Source organism: Rutilus rutilus (assembly GCF_951802725.1).
Source record: "Rutilus rutilus genome assembly, chromosome: 20".
Classification (NCBI taxonomy): domain Eukaryota; kingdom Metazoa; phylum Chordata; class Actinopteri; order Cypriniformes; family Leuciscidae; genus Rutilus; species Rutilus rutilus.
Genome location: NC_140225.1, coordinates 18,801,830 through 18,820,152, shown reverse-complemented (window position 1 = coordinate 18,820,152; position 18,323 = coordinate 18,801,830). Strand labels below are relative to the sequence as shown.

General features: G+C 38.2%; 1 protein-coding gene across 2 annotated transcripts in view; it reads right to left on the bottom strand.

Moving 5' to 3' along the window:
- Nucleotides 1-2,514: 2,514 nt before the first annotated feature.
- The window catches only part of jag2a (jagged canonical Notch ligand 2a), a 41,376-nt gene continuing 25,567 nt past the window's right edge, over nucleotides 2,515-18,323 (bottom strand). Inside the window, exons 10-26 of one of the 2 annotated variants that reach the window (XM_084391351.1) lie at nucleotides 16,386-16,499; nucleotides 15,475-15,521; nucleotides 14,830-15,003; nucleotides 14,592-14,742; nucleotides 14,215-14,379; nucleotides 14,008-14,121; nucleotides 11,461-11,574; nucleotides 11,267-11,380; nucleotides 11,069-11,185; nucleotides 10,818-10,845; nucleotides 10,457-10,542; nucleotides 8,255-8,368; nucleotides 7,353-7,468; nucleotides 6,821-7,078; nucleotides 6,563-6,694; nucleotides 4,451-4,604; nucleotides 2,515-4,089 (exon numbers count right to left, since the gene is read on the bottom strand). In XM_084391351.1, the coding sequence (XP_084247477.1) occupies nucleotides 3,623-4,089; nucleotides 4,451-4,604; nucleotides 6,563-6,694; nucleotides 6,821-7,078; nucleotides 7,353-7,468; nucleotides 8,255-8,368; nucleotides 10,457-10,542; nucleotides 10,818-10,845; nucleotides 11,069-11,185; nucleotides 11,267-11,380; nucleotides 11,461-11,574; nucleotides 14,008-14,121; nucleotides 14,215-14,379; nucleotides 14,592-14,742; nucleotides 14,830-15,003; nucleotides 15,475-15,521; nucleotides 16,386-16,499 (2,465 nt within the window). In that variant the 3' untranslated portion in view covers nucleotides 2,515-3,622. The remainder of the gene's footprint in view (nucleotides 4,090-4,450; nucleotides 4,605-6,562; nucleotides 6,695-6,820; nucleotides 7,079-7,352; nucleotides 7,469-8,254; nucleotides 8,369-10,456; nucleotides 10,543-10,817; nucleotides 10,846-11,068; nucleotides 11,186-11,266; nucleotides 11,381-11,460; nucleotides 11,575-14,007; nucleotides 14,122-14,214; nucleotides 14,380-14,591; nucleotides 14,743-14,829; nucleotides 15,004-15,474; nucleotides 15,522-16,385; nucleotides 16,500-18,323) is intronic. The other variant, XM_084391352.1, reaches the window with a different exon arrangement.

The following is an 18,323-nucleotide window of genomic DNA, read 5'->3' as shown; positions in this document are numbered from 1 at the left end:
CAAAACAAAAACTCTTGTTATCAGCCTCTTCAACTTTGAGGATTCTTATCCAGCTTTGGATTTCACTGTCATGCATGATATGTCAGCAGCTGGCAGATGAGACCTAAGCTTGAATTTTGGGTCTGGAAATGGAAAAATGCTACAATTGAAATGAAAGTGTAAACCTCATATAGGTACAAAATTCTTTAATAAATACTTGTTGGGAAAATCAAACAGATGTAACAAATAAAATTCAGATTCAGTATGAGCATCAGTGCATGTAGAATAATCACAGCCAGTAATGTAATGGATTTTTGGAGGTTTTTTATACAATAATGAAACTTTCATTAAAGAGTTGGTTCACCCAAAAATTCTGTCGTTATACTCACCCTCATGTCGTTCCAAACCCGTAAGAACTTCGTTCATCTTCGGTACACAAATTAAGATATTTTTGATGAAATCCGAGAGCTTTCTGACCTAACATAGACTGCAAAGTTATTTCCACTTTCAATGCCCAGAAAGGTATAAGACATCGTTAAAATAGTCCATGTGACTACAGTGATTCAACCTTAATGTTATGAAGCAACGAGAATACTTTTTGAGCACAAACCCCCCAAAAAGACTTTATTCAACAAATAATTTTCTTCCGTGTCAGTCGTGATGCACGCGTGTGATGCTGATGCAGGAGCCGGCCAATAAGGAGCCAATACTGACTCTGAGCCGGCGTTCTGACATGGTGTTTACAACCTGAACAGCGTCAGAGACTGATAGTATTCTAGTCGCTTCAAGGTTGAACAACTGTCACATGGACTATTTTAACAATGTCTTTACTACCTTTCTGGGGCTTGAAAGGGCCTGTGCCTTGATAGTATACGTTGCAGCCTACAAATTAATATCTTAATATCTTAATTTGTGTTGCAAAGATGAATAAAGGTCTTACGGGTTTGGAACGACAGAAGGGTGAGTAATTAATGACAGAATTTTCATTTTTGGGTGATTCAAAACGTGAATAAATCTGAATTACGGTCACATTTTGCATTATCCAATTATTTCTATATTCAACTGTAATATTTTCTCTGCACTAAAGACACCAAATGAAACATGTGACAATGAAAAAACATAATTTTTTCCCTTCATTCAGCCACAGCAACATGCACTGATACAAATTTCCTGACCTTCCAGAAACCTTGAAGCTTGAATAATTGTATTTGATTTGAGCCCAATCAAATTGAACAGAACAGCTCATAAATAAAGGAGGAAAAAATATACCCCAGCTACCTCAAAACAAGGGAGGATTTCCGAAAACATAATTCAATCTTTACTCATAGTATTCTTTTGTAAAATGGTATTATAGTACCATTTTTTTATATAAAATCTGATATTCAACACTATACTTAGACAGCAGATACACTTAAAACTCAAGTGTTTTAAGTTCTTGACTTGGGTCATTTCATGAAGAGACTCTGGTCCGTTTGTGGTTCAGTTTGAATTGTAGCATAATACCAAGCAATGATGTTCTGAAAACATTTAAGAATAAAAATAATAAAAAATCTTTAAAAGTCTTCCAATATCCAACTTAAAAACCAGACAGTCTGGAACACTAATAAAAACACATAATTATATCATGACTGACATTGGCTTGAAAATGCAGGTGTTGGACTTCTCCAAGGAGACGAGTGCCACTCGGACACGCAACATATCTTTCTCCAATGAAGTACTTTAGACCTTCAGAAGTAGTGATCAGTGACAACATTTGTTGTTGATTTTTACTTTCAGCATGGTCAATGTGTCCAATCCCTAGTTGACATTCATTAGGAAAGTCACAAAAAAATAATAGATAATCTATTCTAAGATGAAGACAGATCATGTAATGTTTAGAGTATTTCTTAAAAAGTCCCCACAGACATACAGCCTATGGCCATTTTACATATTTATATATAAAACATTTTCTGACCAACATAAATAAAAGGAATGACATTGTTGAAAAAGAGAGCGACTGAAGGAGAGAAAAAGAAAAAGTAATAATTCTAAGAATGACAATAATAAAAAGGTCACATAACTTACTAAACTCAAATATACACAGCTGTGTTTTTCCACTATTTACATATGTACATATGCATATTTTGTCTATTTTGTCTATATCTCTTTGTAATTAAAGAACTAAAATAATTTTCCCATACTGTGTGACCAAAAGGCCAAGTGTTTTGGGACAACACAATAGTGCGTTGATTGAAGTGGCCCTCAATTTTTTTACACTTTGACTGTTCTGTTTATATGGCTGTCATGTTAAAGAACAAAAAATGAGCTATAATTTCACCTATCAAAAGCTGAATGAGAATGTATCAGTCAGAATACTCTTTTACTGTCTGGACTACGAGTACCAATTCCCAAAGACGGTTATTTTCAATAACAATAATAGAAAAAGTAGACCTTTTTTCTTAACAGTCTTAAAGGGATAGTTCATCCAAAAATGAAAATTCTGTCATTATTTAGTCACCCTTATGTCATTCCAAATATCTTTCTTTTTTTCTGTTTAGCGAAAGTGATTAAGCACTGAGGCTGTCAAGTATCTTAAAAATAAATGCATCTTTGAAAAGTCTACAATAGATTTGTGTCAGGGACAAACTTCAGTTGTTATTCAATGAATATCTTGACATCCGCCATAGATCTCCGTGGTGAGAGAGGTAGAGATTTTCCGATTCATGTTTTGAGTTCTTTCCAGTAAATCGGTTGATCTTGTTCACAAAACGCTCTGAATGATTTGTTCATTAATTGATCTGGTCTCAAAACTCAAACTGAACAGTTAACAGGCCAACATAATGTAAGATATTAGTGAATAATGACTTTTTTCCATTTTGTTTTTTCGCCATTTTTGTGTGACGAATAGACCAAAAATAGCTCCAAGAGACTTGGAATATACCATACAAATGTATTTTATGATACTTTGACGATAATTTTATGTTGTTTATGCGCCCCTTTTGAAGCTTGAAAGTTCCTGAGCAACTTAATACACTCTTATGTTCCTTTTTGTATTAAACAGAAGAAAGAAGGTCATATGGGTTTAGAGTGACACACAGGTGACTAAATGGTGACCTTTTTTTGGGTGAACTAACCCTGGCTTTAAGTGTATATGTAGCATTTGTTAACAAAAACAATAAGAACCAACATCTGAGTATCATCATTAAAAATGTATATAAAAGGTGTAAGAACTGTCTTGAAGGTTCAATGAGGCACTTGAATATATATATATTTATACCTCTGGAAGATTTAACGGTTCCTAGCACTTGACTTTGGGCAGGTCTGGACATAATCAAAAACACTTTAAAGCTGCCTATCGCTAATTTCTCCTCAGCCCCAAGGGTCAAAGGTCTCGCCACAGTTCACAGACATAATCTCAAAGTTCAGCCTTGTGTAAAAATGTCCTTCTTTTTAAGGAAAGTGAGTGCAAGTGTAAACAAAAGAAAAGGATTTTGAAAACCATTCTTTGAAAGTCTGATTTGCTGCATTTATGTGACACAAATCCCTGTCTCATTTGACTACACGATGATAAAAAGGATGAAAAACGCCAATCACGCCAGCCCCAGATGCTTTCAGATCAGTCAGTGAAAAAAATACTTATGTTTTTCCAGTTTGTCTGGCTTTTTCATACATAGTGATCTTTCATGTGCTCGCTTAAGCTCTCGTTCACATTGTTCTTGCAGCGGTTGTCTTTGCTGCTGTAGTGTGTCCTGTGTGGCTGACTTTGGGCTGTAGTGTGAATAGTGTACACTGCGTCCCCTCTAGAGCACGCGAGAGATGAGCACTTGTGCAGAACTACCCCTCTGTCGCTCTCTTCATCTCCCTCTTCCTCCTCTTCCTCACGCTCAGCTCCGTCTCCAACCCGATCCAGAGGGTAAAGCAGGTTCTTGTTCTCCTGCAGCGGGTCCGTGTTGTCTCTGTGAGGTGTGCGAGCGCTCAGTAGTGTCCCGCGCTGGTTGTTGATGCTTTCCTCCATCTGCGTGTCCTCTCTCTGTCTCGCTTTCCTGCGTCTCCGGAACCACCACACGCACACGATGACACATGAGATCCATAATACCACAAACAACACACACAGCAACGGGATGAGGTAACCTGTAGCGAGAGAGACAAAAGTCATTTATTTGATCAACAAATACAGTTTGTTTACCCATTTAAAATGTCATTTATTCCTGTGATGCCAAAGCTGCATTTTCAGCATCATTACTCTAGTTTTTAGTGTCACATGATCCTGCAGAAATAATTCTATTATGCTTGATTTGCTGCTCAGGAAACATTTCTTATTATCAATGTTGAAAACAGTTGTAACATTGTCTTTTGTAACACTGTAAATGTCTTTGTCACATGCTGAATAAAAAAAGCATACTGACCCTAAACTTTTGAATGGCAACATGAGAAAAAGGATTGAAAGAGTGAGAAAGGATGAGCAGGTGAAAAGAGAAAGGATCTCACTCACCAGCTTGGGGACGCGGGTCCTGAGTGTCAACTCTGACCTCTCTCACAGCCAACAGTAACGTGCTGTTGTGAAGTTTGGACAGAACATCAATGATGGACCGGACAACATCCTGTATATGAGCTCGTCCCTCAACAAAGCTGTTTTGCTCGTATGACTGAGGAAAACAAAAGAGAGAGAATGAAAAAGAGCAAATGAAAATGTGCAGACTCAAGTCGTTTCTCTCAGCTTTAGTCCTGATGTTTTACTTAGACACCCACCACTTTGGAACAGAACAGCACTGTCAAACTAATTAGGCCGAATCATATTACAACACTAATTAAACATAATTATATCACTTGTTGGGAAACTAAAAAACAATAACAGAGTCAATGTAATGCTATTTGGCCCTAAAAACACAGTACACAAATGTATAGTTACACAGTCACGTAAAAGAAAACAACAACTAAGAGCCACATAGTTTAGGTACAGATTTAGCAGACACAACCTTACTATTGAAACAGACAATCACAGAATACAGATTGCGACATCCAGGAAAATGTTCAACCACAAATTAAACCGATTTATGTAACACGCAACGAAAAATTCCTTATCCTATTAGGATAACTACAAAGGAAAAATCGAATTTGAACCAGGATATAAACAAAGTAATACGATTTTTTTTGGTTTTGAAGCACTCTAGAAAGCACTCTAAAATTTAAACTGAATAACTAGGAAAAAGTAGAGTCAGAGAAAAGAGGAGGAATGATGGGGACATGTTGGAATGACTAAGGAAGAAAGACAGCATAAATTATGTAGCCTACTGTTTGCCTTCGAGTTATGTCAGAGTGATTGCTAAGAGGAATTTAGAGTAAAAATAATTGAAATTAAATAATTGAATAATCAGAAATGAAAGAAGTAAGACCTGACTGAGCAAGTTATTCACCTTTCCCTTAAATTTCATGACCAGCCACATGTCATTTTTCTGTGGTAATAGTCAAGAGTATAACCACACTGGATTCAACAGGGGACGTCCCAGTGCTGAGTTTAAAACATCAGCACAAAGCAAAGTCTTATGAGAGCTTAAACCATAAAAGGTTACCGCTCCTTTTCCGGAAATCTTTCAATGTTACAACATAAATCTTGAGAGCATTACAACATCACAGAAATAGTAGAACTAAGATTCTGGCCATTAAGGGCTTAAAGTAGAGGACCAGACCTTTCCCCAAGATTACTACAGCAATGGTCTCAGAGCGAGTGAAGGAGAAAGAGAGAGAGAGAAAGATGAGAGGGTGTAGAGCAGGACAGGTGAGGTATGTTAAAGATGAAAAGCTAAAAAATAAAATAAAATAAAAACCTGTGAAACAAACATTTAGATAAAATCTTGATTAAAAAAAAAGAATACAATTTTACAAGCACTCTTTTGAAGCCATTTGACTGATTTAAAGTGCCTTTTATGAAAGAATGCAAACTGGAAGACAGGCAGGGAAATGTTTTAAAGCAGAAACGAGATGGAAAGAGAGAAATAAACACTCCAAAGTGAAGGAAAACAGATGTGATGGTTTCAGGAAGAGTTGTTACAGGGTGAAAATTTCAGTGTGTTCATACAAACTGTTTTATGCTGCATTCAAGAAATGTCAGAGTGATTGCTTATACGAGACGAGTCCACATAAATGTAACCACAGTTGTGTTTAGCAGAAGGAAACTTAAGCAGGCCCAACTTTCCAAGTTGGAGGCGTGTCCATTAATAGCAGATGCTAATTGATCATAAAAAACTTTTACTATTTAGTTTGGATGCATTTTGTGTTGCATTTAAGAATAGAGATCAGACTTGCGACATACTACTCATTTTTTCTGTGGCACACAAGACGAAAAACAGATCAGAAAACATCAGTTAAAGTGCAAAAGATACAGTAAAGTGCATTATCTATTTATTGTCATGTGAAAACTAAAATGTCACTAAAATCTTCATCGTTAACATTTTTCCTTTGCTTGTTACCAGTGTTTTTATGTTGTACGTCAAGACGTGTTGCTTTTTTTTCTTAGCAGCTCTGAGATTGGGTACATGGGCTTGTTTACAACCAATGAGGTCATTTCATAGGATTAAAGACTGATGGTTGAAGAGAGTGAGCTCACCATAGCAACCTCCACGGCATTACGGCTGGACGGTGATTGGTCACAAAGAATGGAAAGGGTGTGGTCTTTGGCCAGGGTTCGTGTGATTGGCAGATACGTTAGCTCTGTGCAAACACCTTCAGCAGTTGTGCCCTGTTAAACAACCCCACGAACATGCCACAAATGTTGGTGTTTTGGTTGGAAATCATGTTTATGTGAGTTAATAAGATGTGTGTGTCTTTCAATACTTTCAGCATTTACTAAATGAAAACCTCTTACCTGCGGGACACTGTCAGAGTCAAATACAAGCGTAACATGAGCACAGTTATCATCTCGGTAGCCGTTGTTGGGTAGGCACCGAGTGCTGATGGGCTGTAGTAGACGTTCAGAGGTGGAGCATATTCCCAGCTGACTGCAGGGTGGACGAAGGCAAGACAGGAAATGATGCGCTACACACTCCTGTCCTAGTGGACACAGGGGGCGCTGTGGCTCACCAGAGTCTGACTGCAACATGCAGGGCTGACGACCACAACGCACCTGCGGTCACAATAAAAAAAAAACTTAATGAAGAATCTATATGTATAGATAAAAATAAATAATGAATAAAATAATTCATGGAGCTACATGGAGGCGTCATTTTCTTTATGCAAAAAAAAATTATGTTGGTGAGATTGATATTTTAAGTTTGTGAGATGCATTTTAACCTTTTTAACTCCTTCCAACAATAACATTTTACACTGAATGTGACTACACTTGGACTGTAAGATTAGCAACTACAGTAGCACAGTCTGAGGTATATCATAGGACTCACTTTAGTGCATTTGATGTTTCCGTTCATGCACTGACAGCTGTTGCACCCATCCTCCCAACGATCACCGTGAAGAAGCTGCAACCCTGAGCGATCGCATGCCTTTCCAACACCAATGACTACAGATGACAAGAGATGGAGAGGAACACAGAGAAAGAAAGTGAGATCAGATCTTGAAAGTTGCAGTACTGTTCAAAAGTTTGGGGTCAGCAACTGTTTTTTCTAAAATTAATACTTTTATTCAGTAGGGATGCAATAACTTGACAGTGAAATACATTTATAAGGTTTCGATGAATCAGAAATTCCTGGTAAATTGTATAATGGTTTCCACAAAAATATTAAACAGCACAACTTTTTAAATATTGATAATAATTATATGTGTTTATTGAGCAGCAAATCAGCAACATATTAGAATAATTTCTAAGGAGCATGTGACACTTAAGACTGGAGAAATGATGCTGAAAATTCAGCTTTCCATCACAGGAATAAAAATATATTAAAATAGAAAACAGTTAACATTTTAAATAACTCTGTGTTTTTGAACAAATAAATGGAGCCAGAGACCTCTGTTATATATTGTACATGAGTGATTTTAATTAATTAATAATCATAAAAATTGTCAATGTGGGAGGGACAATGAAACATTTCGCTGAATGTATCAGTGACGTATCAATGTGTTTTTGTTGAACACATATTTCATTTTTTCCCCACAAACACTGATGGAGCCCTTGCAGTACTACCACAGATTCTTGTTGAACTTTGTTGAAACAGGCAATTAAGTCTGGTCCAGTTTTGTTTGGCTCAAGTTAAGGTGTGTTCACACAGCATGAGTAGACAGCAAAGATTTTCAACACTTCATTTCTCATAATGCAAACAAGTAGGGTGGTCTGTCAGTGGGAACTCACACTCCTGGCAGCGCGGTCCAGCTCGTCCCACTGGGCACAGACAGCGATATCCATTAATCTCGTCCACACATGTGGCTCCATACGAACAGGGAGAGGACTGACACTCATCTATGTCTGAGATCGAGTGAGAGACAGAAGTAGAGAGAGTGTGTTAAAGTGGCAATGTAAGGAAAGTAGTGACAGATCTTTTCTTCCGTACTGTGACATACGTCCGAGTGAATTTGTTTTGTTTTTGTTTTTGAATTAATGGAGCAGATCTTAATGCAAGCTTGCAGTCGATTGTAAGAAAGGGACAGGGCTTATGCAGACTATATGATTGTAGAAGTCGTCACCAGTGAGAAGTCTGTCGTTTTACAGGGAGACCGACATTTTGATAAATGATGAGCTAAAAAAAAATTAGACACATGCATTGATGAACTGTTCACAATAAGGTAATTTAGATCCATTTAGAAAATAGATTTGAATTTCCATTTAAAGTTTTAAAGGTTAAATGTGTGATTTTTGCACCACTAGTTGCACTAAATGGAACAGAGCGCATTAGTGTACGCTCACTTTTTAAGCGGTGTTGGTTACGGAAATATTTTCGATACATTTTTCCTATTGTGATAAAAAAAAAGACTTTGTTAAAGCGCTATAAGCCATAAACCAAGCCAACCAGCTATGAGGTGAATCACAACATTACAAACTTTTATTTGAAGCAAAAAAGTATTTGAAAAAAAAACAAGACTTGAAAAAGGTACAAGACTGTGGTCCGTGTACATTCACCTGGTTCATTAGTTTTTCGATTTAATATTAAATGGCTCATCATACAGCAGTCATAACTTTTATTTTCGACAGCACGCTGAGTTTTGAACAAGGGATGAAGCTGAAATCAAATGAATTAATGCTATTGCAACATAAAGCCACAGAACAGTAGCAAGGCTGACTCCAAACACTGCACAGTGCTGTTCCTTAATGAATTTGATTCTTTAAATGAATCGGTTGAGTGAATGATTCAATGACCCATAGACAGCCCTTTGCTTCATTCCTGATGAGTGAGTCGGTTCATTCAACCGATTCGTTCAAAACGCTGTTACTTGCTGGCACCTACTGGCTGGCGGTCTTACTCTCATAATCTAAGTATCGTTTCATTTTGTCATTAATTTCATATTTCTAAAGGCTATTCAAAATATTATATTTAAAACTTTAATTTCATAACACTATATAATTGTAATTACTGTGTAAATCTTCTGAGCAGCATTAAACAGTTTGTAAATACATCTAAATGCCACTTACACAGGTAACAGCTTATTGTCTTATTATTCTAATTTAATTTAATTTAAGAATTTAGCATAAAAGATGACAAATGTGTTTAAAAAGATTAGAATAATTGCCCTTATAAAGGTAAAATATGCCCCTGAAAAATGAACAATTGAGGGGACAAATTTGCCCCATAATAGGAAAGTTCATTTCTGATACTGCTAGATGACGATATGTATAAAATACTCTTCTGTTCTCTGGCTTTATTGTTGAAGGTGTCATTTCAGGGTTTTGATATCTTCCTGCAGCTGAGAGAGCACTTCCTGGACCTGTATTATATATTGCATTATAATGGCTATTTAACATTACCCCTAACTAGGAGTGCTAGGATCCGATCTGTGCTGTCCAGTGGGTCACACAGCTTTGCCACACAGATTTTGATAGTTGGAAAACTAAATAAAACTAGCAGTGTGCCAAAGTAGGCTGATGGGTAATGTGAGTGCAGATGCGAGGTAGCCTACATTCATATTTCTGAAATAATCTCTGGCACATATAGGTTGTCGAACCCATGCCTTTCTAGGCCCACACGGACCAACTGTGTACTTAACGGAAAGAACTGCGATCCCATGAAGCATTGTGAATGACAATCAAAACGATGGTAAAATATAAAACTATTATTTATAATATATTTTAAGTTTACTGCAAAATATTTTATATATGCAAATATTTAAGTATTTCAGAACATAAGGAGACATACTTTATTTTAAACATTCCACTTGTAAACTAATATTTAATATTTTTATATTTGTTTATTCATTTAAATAGTAAAATAATTTTATGGTAAGTACTTTATCTTAAATTTTTAACAATAAAACACTTTTTTTTCCTGTCATGAATTCATAGTTCTTGCTGTATCATTGAATCATGTTTACAGATACAGTATGTGCAGATGTATTCACTCACTTATGCGACAGTCAGGCCCTGCAAATCCAGGTGCGCACTCACAACGAAACCAGTTGACCCCGTCCACACACTGTCCCCCATTATAACTGCACAGAGAGAGAGGGACAGAGAGATGGCATCTGAGTAAAACATACTTGATCTTAACTGACAAGCTTACCAAGATAAAGATGCTACAGACGCATTAACTAGTAGGCCCTCAGCAGGCATTTAGACATTTATATTCTATCTCCCTAAGAGACTCACTAAGTTCTGCCAAAGTTTTGTGAATGACAAGCTCAGTTGTTTGCGTGAGTGATTGTTTTGTTTTTTTGCTCTCCTTTCTGTACTTTTCTCCACTTACTTTATCTATTGCATCACTTACCAGGGATGAGGGTTGCAGTCATCAACATCTGAAAACAGAATGAAAACATCTCATGAAGGCAGAACTACCAGAGGATATATCAAAACTAGACCTGTCAGGGCAAATCACAGCCTGCCAGCACACCTAAAGCCCAATCACAGCTATACATGTGGGAGTAAATCACAATTAAACATGCTCAAGGTTTTAGTTAGCTGATATTTTTGGAAAAGAGAGTAAGCTAGCGGGAAACAGATAAGTGGGTGTGGTCTTACCCTGAGCACAGATAGGCCCCGTCCATCCTTCCTTACAGACGCAAGTGAAGACGCTGCCCCCTCCAATGCAAGTCCCACCATTTAGACACGGACCAGATTCACATGAGCTGTTCATGGCTAAAAAGAAAGAGAGAGAGATAGTGAGAAAGATACAGACTAAATGAGTTCAGCATGGAGGTGTTTTGGTTCCTATCTCACCCGTGTTACAGGTACTGCCACCCCAACCGGAAGGACACACACATCGGAATGAGTCTCCATGATCGTGGCACGTTCCTCCATTAGCACATGTACTGGAATCACACTGATTGTCTCCTGTAACAACAAGTCCACTTTGAGTGCAGGCACGGACAGTTAGATGCCTAAAATGAAAATACATTTATACATTTACTTACGTGAGTTACACGTCTTTCCTTTCCAGTTGTCAGTGCAGCGACAGTAGAAATCATTCAACAGATCGATACAAAAACCTCCATTTAGACAAGGGTCACCGCTACACTCATTCACCTCTGAAGGAGAACATTATAAGATTTAAGATGTATAAGATTACATATAGAACATTATAAATAATGCTAAATTCAAGAGGACTCGGATCAAAATTGCCAAATCTCGCTACAAAAACAAACAACCTGAATAGAAGACACTGTAATGTGTACTGTATATTTTGTTATGTTCCCTTATGGTTTCGTTTTCATTCTGTTTGCTCTGTTCCTGTTTGTCTTAGTTCTGTTTAGTCCCACACCTGTTCCGTTTGTATACCCATGTGGTTGTCTTAAGCTATTCTCTTGCGATCTCCTGAGTTTTCTGATTTGGATTTATTAAAGACTGTTTTGTTCCTCCACTCCTACGTGCGCTTTATTACACCCAAACATGACTCAGTACCGGACCTTGGACAGATTTTTGCGGCATTTTTCTTTCTTTTTTCCTCTCCCCTCACAACTAGACCAACTACTATGGAGCAGAACGACCGTTCTCTGGAGGATCACACAAGATACTTTTTGAATTTGGCGTGCCTAACGCACTATCCAGACTGCTCGCGGAGGCTGATGCTGTAAAAAATGCAGAGCGAGTGCTCCTCCCAGGGAACGGTCCTCGAGAGGATTCCACTATTTTTTTTCCTTTCTTTCCTTTCGAGAGGATTCTTCGAGGGTGGGTACTAGTGAACATTGGAAAACTGTGCATCGCCGTGGGACTGCTTGAGGAGTAAGAGGGCATGGAGGAAAGCACCGCCCACACGCAGCTGGCCTTTGCATATCATTTTGATGATTTGGAAGAGGATATTTCCCTAATTCTCCCATCCCAGCGGGTGCCGGTCACCTCCAAGTCTCCTGTGTCTCCGCCGGTCCTGCCCAGCTCGAAATCTCCTCTATCTCCAGAGTTCCCACCAAGCCTCTCTCTCCCGCCTCCTCTTCCAAAATCAGCCAGTTCCTTGGCCACGCCTCTGCTGGTTCCCTTTAACCCCTCGACTCTTTAACCCCTCTGACACCACTCTATTGTGTGAATTTGCCTCGGGTCTTCCGGTTTCCAGCTCCACCCAGTCAAGAGGATTCCCTAGCTTCACCTCCAACCGTCATTCCCGTCACTCCACCTCAGCTGTCAACCTGTCGGCTCCACCTTGGCTCCTCCCTCCCTCGGCTCCACCAGATGGCTCCTTCTTCCCTCCGGCTCCACCTTGGTTAGACGTCACCCTGCCTGTGCCACAGACTTACGGGCCTTCAGCTACGCTTTCGCCCCTCCACCCCTTCGGAGCCGTCAGGCTCCACCTTCCCTCCGGCTTCGCTTTGGTCCTCAGTCCCAACGGCTCCGCCTCAGTCCTCTGGCACCCTGGCTCCACCTCGGACGCACGTCACTACGGTTCCACCTTGGTCGCCTAAGCCATCCGTGTCGTTTGGTTCCATCTGCTCTCCGTCTTCGCCTTGGGCTCCACCACCATCGGCTACATTTCCATCAGTCGTCCCCCTGGTGTCGACAGCCCAATTACCACCATGGCTCCTCCCTCCTCCCCCCCATGGGCCTTCGTCCTGGCTGTGGTCTGGGTCCCCGCCTGGCTCCTCCCACCATCATCGCCACCCTGGTTTCTCCTGCCTCTTGGGGCGCATACTGTTATGTGTATATTCTGTTATGTTCTGTTTTAGTTTTGTTTTCACTCTGTTTGATCTGTTCCTGTTTGCCTTAGTTCTTTAGTTAGTTTCCCTGGTTGTTTATAAGTTCCCACACCTGTTCCGTTCTATCCTTGATTACATTCCCTATGTATTTATCCCATGTTTTGTTCAGTTCTTTGACCAGTATCGCCAATGTTAATGTGGTTGTGTTAAGTTATTCTTCTGCAATCTCCTGAGTTGTCTATTTTGGATTTATTAAAGGCTGTTTTGTTTCTCCACTCCTTCAAAATGCGCTTTATTACAATGATCTTTTTAAATTATGCCACACTAAAATAAGCTGCCACAGATGTTTTGCTTCCTACGAGTTTGACTTGCATAAAGTTGCATAAAACATAGTTATAACAAGAATAATTGCCATCTTAAAAGTGTTTTTTTAATAAATATATAATTTTACAAAATAAAATGTTTTATGTAATTTATTCCTGTGATGGCAAAGCTGAATTCACACAATTCCTCAGACAGAAATCATTCTAATATGCTGAAACATTTCTTATTATTTTCAGTGTTGAAAACAGTTGTGCAAGTTAATATTTTTGTGGAAACCCTGATATATTTGTGAAGAATTTTTTGAATGAATAGAAAATTTAATAGAAATTAATAGAAATGTGCCCTTGCTGATTAAATTTTTATTTTTATTTTTTATCTTATTGACCACAAACCTTTAAATGGCAGTGTTCAAATGACTATCTAAATCAATGAATAAATCTCTCTCTCTCATAGGACTGCTACACTACTCCACTAATGTAAGAGACAATAGTTATATAGAGCTGATATTTTTACCCAGCTCACAGACTTGACCATCAAAGCCATCAGGACAGACACAGCGGAAGGAGTCGATGTCATCAATGCATGTTCCTCCGCTGTGACAAGGTGATGATTCACAGTCATTTATATCTGAGAGAGAAAGCAGAAAAGAATGTTGCTTGTATGTTTATATTGAAGGTTTAATAATAATGCGTGTATGTGGATGTGTGTAATATTACTCACTCTCATGACAGTAAGTGCCAGTGAATCCTGGTTGGCAGGCACAGGTGAAGTTTCCTTCTGACTGGCTGATGCAGCGCCCATGCGGACCACACACATTTGATAAGATGTGCCGTACCGCTTTTGCTGTGCCATTGGTCGTCACGGCAATAGTACAGCTGTCAATCACTAATAGGAAAAACAAAACAAGATTAAACAAAGATTGTCATTAATGTTTGTGTGTAATAACAGGATCTTTGAAAGAGATCATATAAAGTAAAATAAAAAAATTATTCTTAAATATAATCTGGTTGTTGCCAGCGCCATGCTCTACTACTTGAGGTACAGGAACACATCATAGCATAAATTTGATCAGACCTTCAGTGAGGTCATTTGTCTACCTTGGCAGGTGCTGGTCTTGCAGTGGTCTCGTAGCTGACTGCATGTTTTCCCCTCATATTCATCTGTGCAGGCGCAGTAAAAATCTCCCTGTAAAGAGTGACACTGGGCTTTATTCTGACACGGGTTTGGAGTGCATAGATCCACCTGCACCTACAGAGAGAGTGAGAGAATGAGAGAGGCAATTAGTGATTGAGAAAGAGAAAGTTTTTTGTGTGCACATGGAATTATTGACCTCACCTCACAGTTGGTTCCAGTGTATCCGTACAGACACTCACACTCATAGCCCATGGCTAGCGAACGGCACCGTGCATCATTTTGACATGGGGAGCTTGCACACCTGCTCTGCTGCACTTCACAGTGTCTTCCCATGAATCCCGGCTGGCACTGACACACATAACCATGACGACCATCCTAACAAATACACACAAAGGCGGAGATGATTCGCAGGTGTGCAGGGCAGAGGCCCAAGCAAGCTTGTAAAACTTAGATATTAAGATATACTCTGATATAAATCTCATTCCATAGTTTTTTTCTTAAAGGGATAATCCCAAAAGTTTCACCCAAAACTGAAAAAAGAAAGTGACTCACTTTCTTCTGCGGAACACAAAAACGATTTTTTGAAGAATGTTGGAAACTAAAAAGTTTTGGTGCCCACTGGCTTCCATTGTGTGGCCAAAAAACACAAAGACATTTCTCAGAATATCTTATTTTATGTTCCACAGAAGAGCAATAAACAGTATTGCGCCTAAATAAACCAGATTGTGCATGATTTATGAAAAAGATGCAGGTTTTTGTACTGATATACAGTGCACAAAAGCTGTGCAACCGATTCAACCCAGAATGTCTAGAAAGTAATGCCAAATAAAACAAGAATATGCCCACCTGACAGGTTCCTCCATTCTGACACTGACCGTAACAGCTGTTGACATCTGTGAAATAATCATTAACACAATCAACATAACATTCTGGTCCAATATGTGTAAAAGCAAAGAAAAATAAGAAAATAAGAGATTAAAACGACTCAGAGCTGTTAGGCATGCGAGAGCAGGCAGCATTACAGAACACATGCACAGTTAGGAGAAAACTTTTAAGAGACAAATACAGAATAACTGAAGACAGAAAATACATCACTTCCTTTACAATGTGCTCATGGCTTGTTTCTGTTGAATACATACATTTTAAAGTCTGTGCTGGTCACTTTTTTAACATGGCATTAAAAAAAACTTTCAAAAAAGACAACAAAAAGCATCATAAAAGTGGTTTTTGATAGCTCTATGATAACTTGTGTGATGATCAGAGCAAACTGGAGCACACTGAAGTGCTTTTCCTTGGAACGTTCATCAGAAAAATGTCTGATTAACAAAATGATTTATGAACAAATCAATTCTTTGAGTCAGATCGGTTAAATTAATTGTTTGATCCAGTTTACAAAATTGGTCTAAAATATTTGTTCACAAACCTCATTGACAGTCACAACAATTTACACTGTAGGTGAAAATCAGCAAATATTGACTTAAATTGGCTTAAATATCAGCCCATTTGCCATTCAAAGCTATTGTATAGTGTAAGAGAAACATTCTCATGGATTTGGATCAACATTAGGATAAGCAAATTATAACAGAATTGTATTTTTTTGGGTGCACTATTCATTTAAAGCAGTTTTTCTGCTTAATAAAAAGCAAAGCAGCTTTAATCAGCGTTAGAGAATAGGAAGAAGAGCAAAAGTTTGCTGCTTTGCAAAAAAGGGGGGAAAAGTTTGAGAGATATAGACTTTATAGAGTTTGTATACTGACTGATATTACAGTTCGGTCCCGCCCAGCCCGGGTAGCAGTTGCAATGATATCCACCAATTAGATTTTTACAAGCATAAGCGTTTAGACAAGGTTTCCTCGTACACTCATTCACATCTGTGTGAGAAAGAAAAGGAGGATGAGGGGAGCTAGAGATAGCATGGAAGATCGAGCCCCACCACCAAGCACAACATCTCGGTTGTGTCAAGCCCCGTAAACAAACTCAGATTCTTATGATGCACTGCTGACAGCTTTTCATTTAAATTCCCCTGTGTGTGTTGTTACGACAGTATAGAAAGAGAAAAAGGAGGTGAAACTAATCTAAATGTTCATGGTCTGTCTTAAAAGCTTTCAGACACCCTAAAACAGTGGTTTTCAACCAGAAGACCTCATCATGACATTATCATTAAATAAGCTAAAACAAGTAAAATCTAGATATTTCTTATTTTAATTCACCCCCTCAACAATGTATTTATGTGTGATTTATGGGCATTTTAATATTACATTTATATTTTCCTAGTTATGACAAGCTCTAAAATATTTTATCGAGTAGAAATTGTGAATAATAAAAAAAATTAAAAAATCTTTAATCAGTAAATCATGAACAACTGAAAAAGTCATGGGGCCTTTGAATATTGTTGTGGACAATGGTGAAGCCTTGGAGTAAAAGAAAAAAGCTGACCTAAAACAGGGGTTCCCAAACTTTATTGTCAGCCAACCCCTTTAAATAAATAAATGTTAAATATTTACTTGAAGTACCTGCTGAGATTTTAAGTTAATAATTTCAAATTTTTATTTCAATAATTGAATGACATATTTGCATATCCATGGTTCTCTGATGTCGATAATAATACGTTTAGTTAAGTATAGTTCCTTTATTGTCCACAAGTGGAAATTTGTCTTCACTATACACTACACACAGGGCCACCAACACAACATAATATACATAAAAAATATAATAAAAATTACAATAATAAAACAACAATATTACATAACAATATATAATAACAAAATGTATTATTATTAGTAGTAATTCAATTTTTTACTCTAATTTAAACTCTAAAAAATAAAGACAGAAATATATTTCTGCTGTAAAAAAAAATAGTATTTGATATTTATAATAATGAAATGCACTGCATGCTTTACTCTGAAACAGGGAAAATGGGTTTAATGTGTACAGGAGGGTACAGTATGTATTAAGTGAACAGATTAAAGTTGTGTGGCTATATGGGACCGATGTTGTGCCCTGGATGAAATTTAGACTCCCTCTTCAATCCTGCACAGGTAACCCTGCCTGCTCCACACCTGAGACTGGAACACTACCGGGAAACCTGACCCGGCCCTTATAACCAGACACCACAGCTACAATTCCACACTGCACTTGTTTACAGGTTATAACGCATTTCCTGTCGCACTATCAGTAAAATACCCCCACCACACCCCTTTTGAGCTTCTTTCTCCACCCCATGATCACTCTAATATAGTCCCACAAAAAGATAAATTTAGTCCCCGTCTTGGCAGTTGCCAGGCCCATTGATATATTTAGCTTTACTTAAATCACCTGGGTCTGGTTACAGATAATATTCTGCTATGTGCCATGACCACACAGCCTCGGACGAAATTCCATATCACACACATACAGTACATGCCCGCAAACTCAGGTTAAATCAACTTACAAGCACGCAATGCCAACATATATACATATTTACAGGCACATCACACGCTCATGCACTCACGAAAAACAATCAAAGGCACAAGCATACAGTACGCTCGCGCTGTAACACAATCACCTGTGAGTAATTCGTTATGTAAGATGTAAACGCGACATTCAGTTACACACCTCATTACATTAAACAAGCACTATGCACACTCAAGAGAACTGCTGATATTTGAGAGGTGCCATGAGGCATCCTATTTAGACGTGATACAATCCAGTTAAAC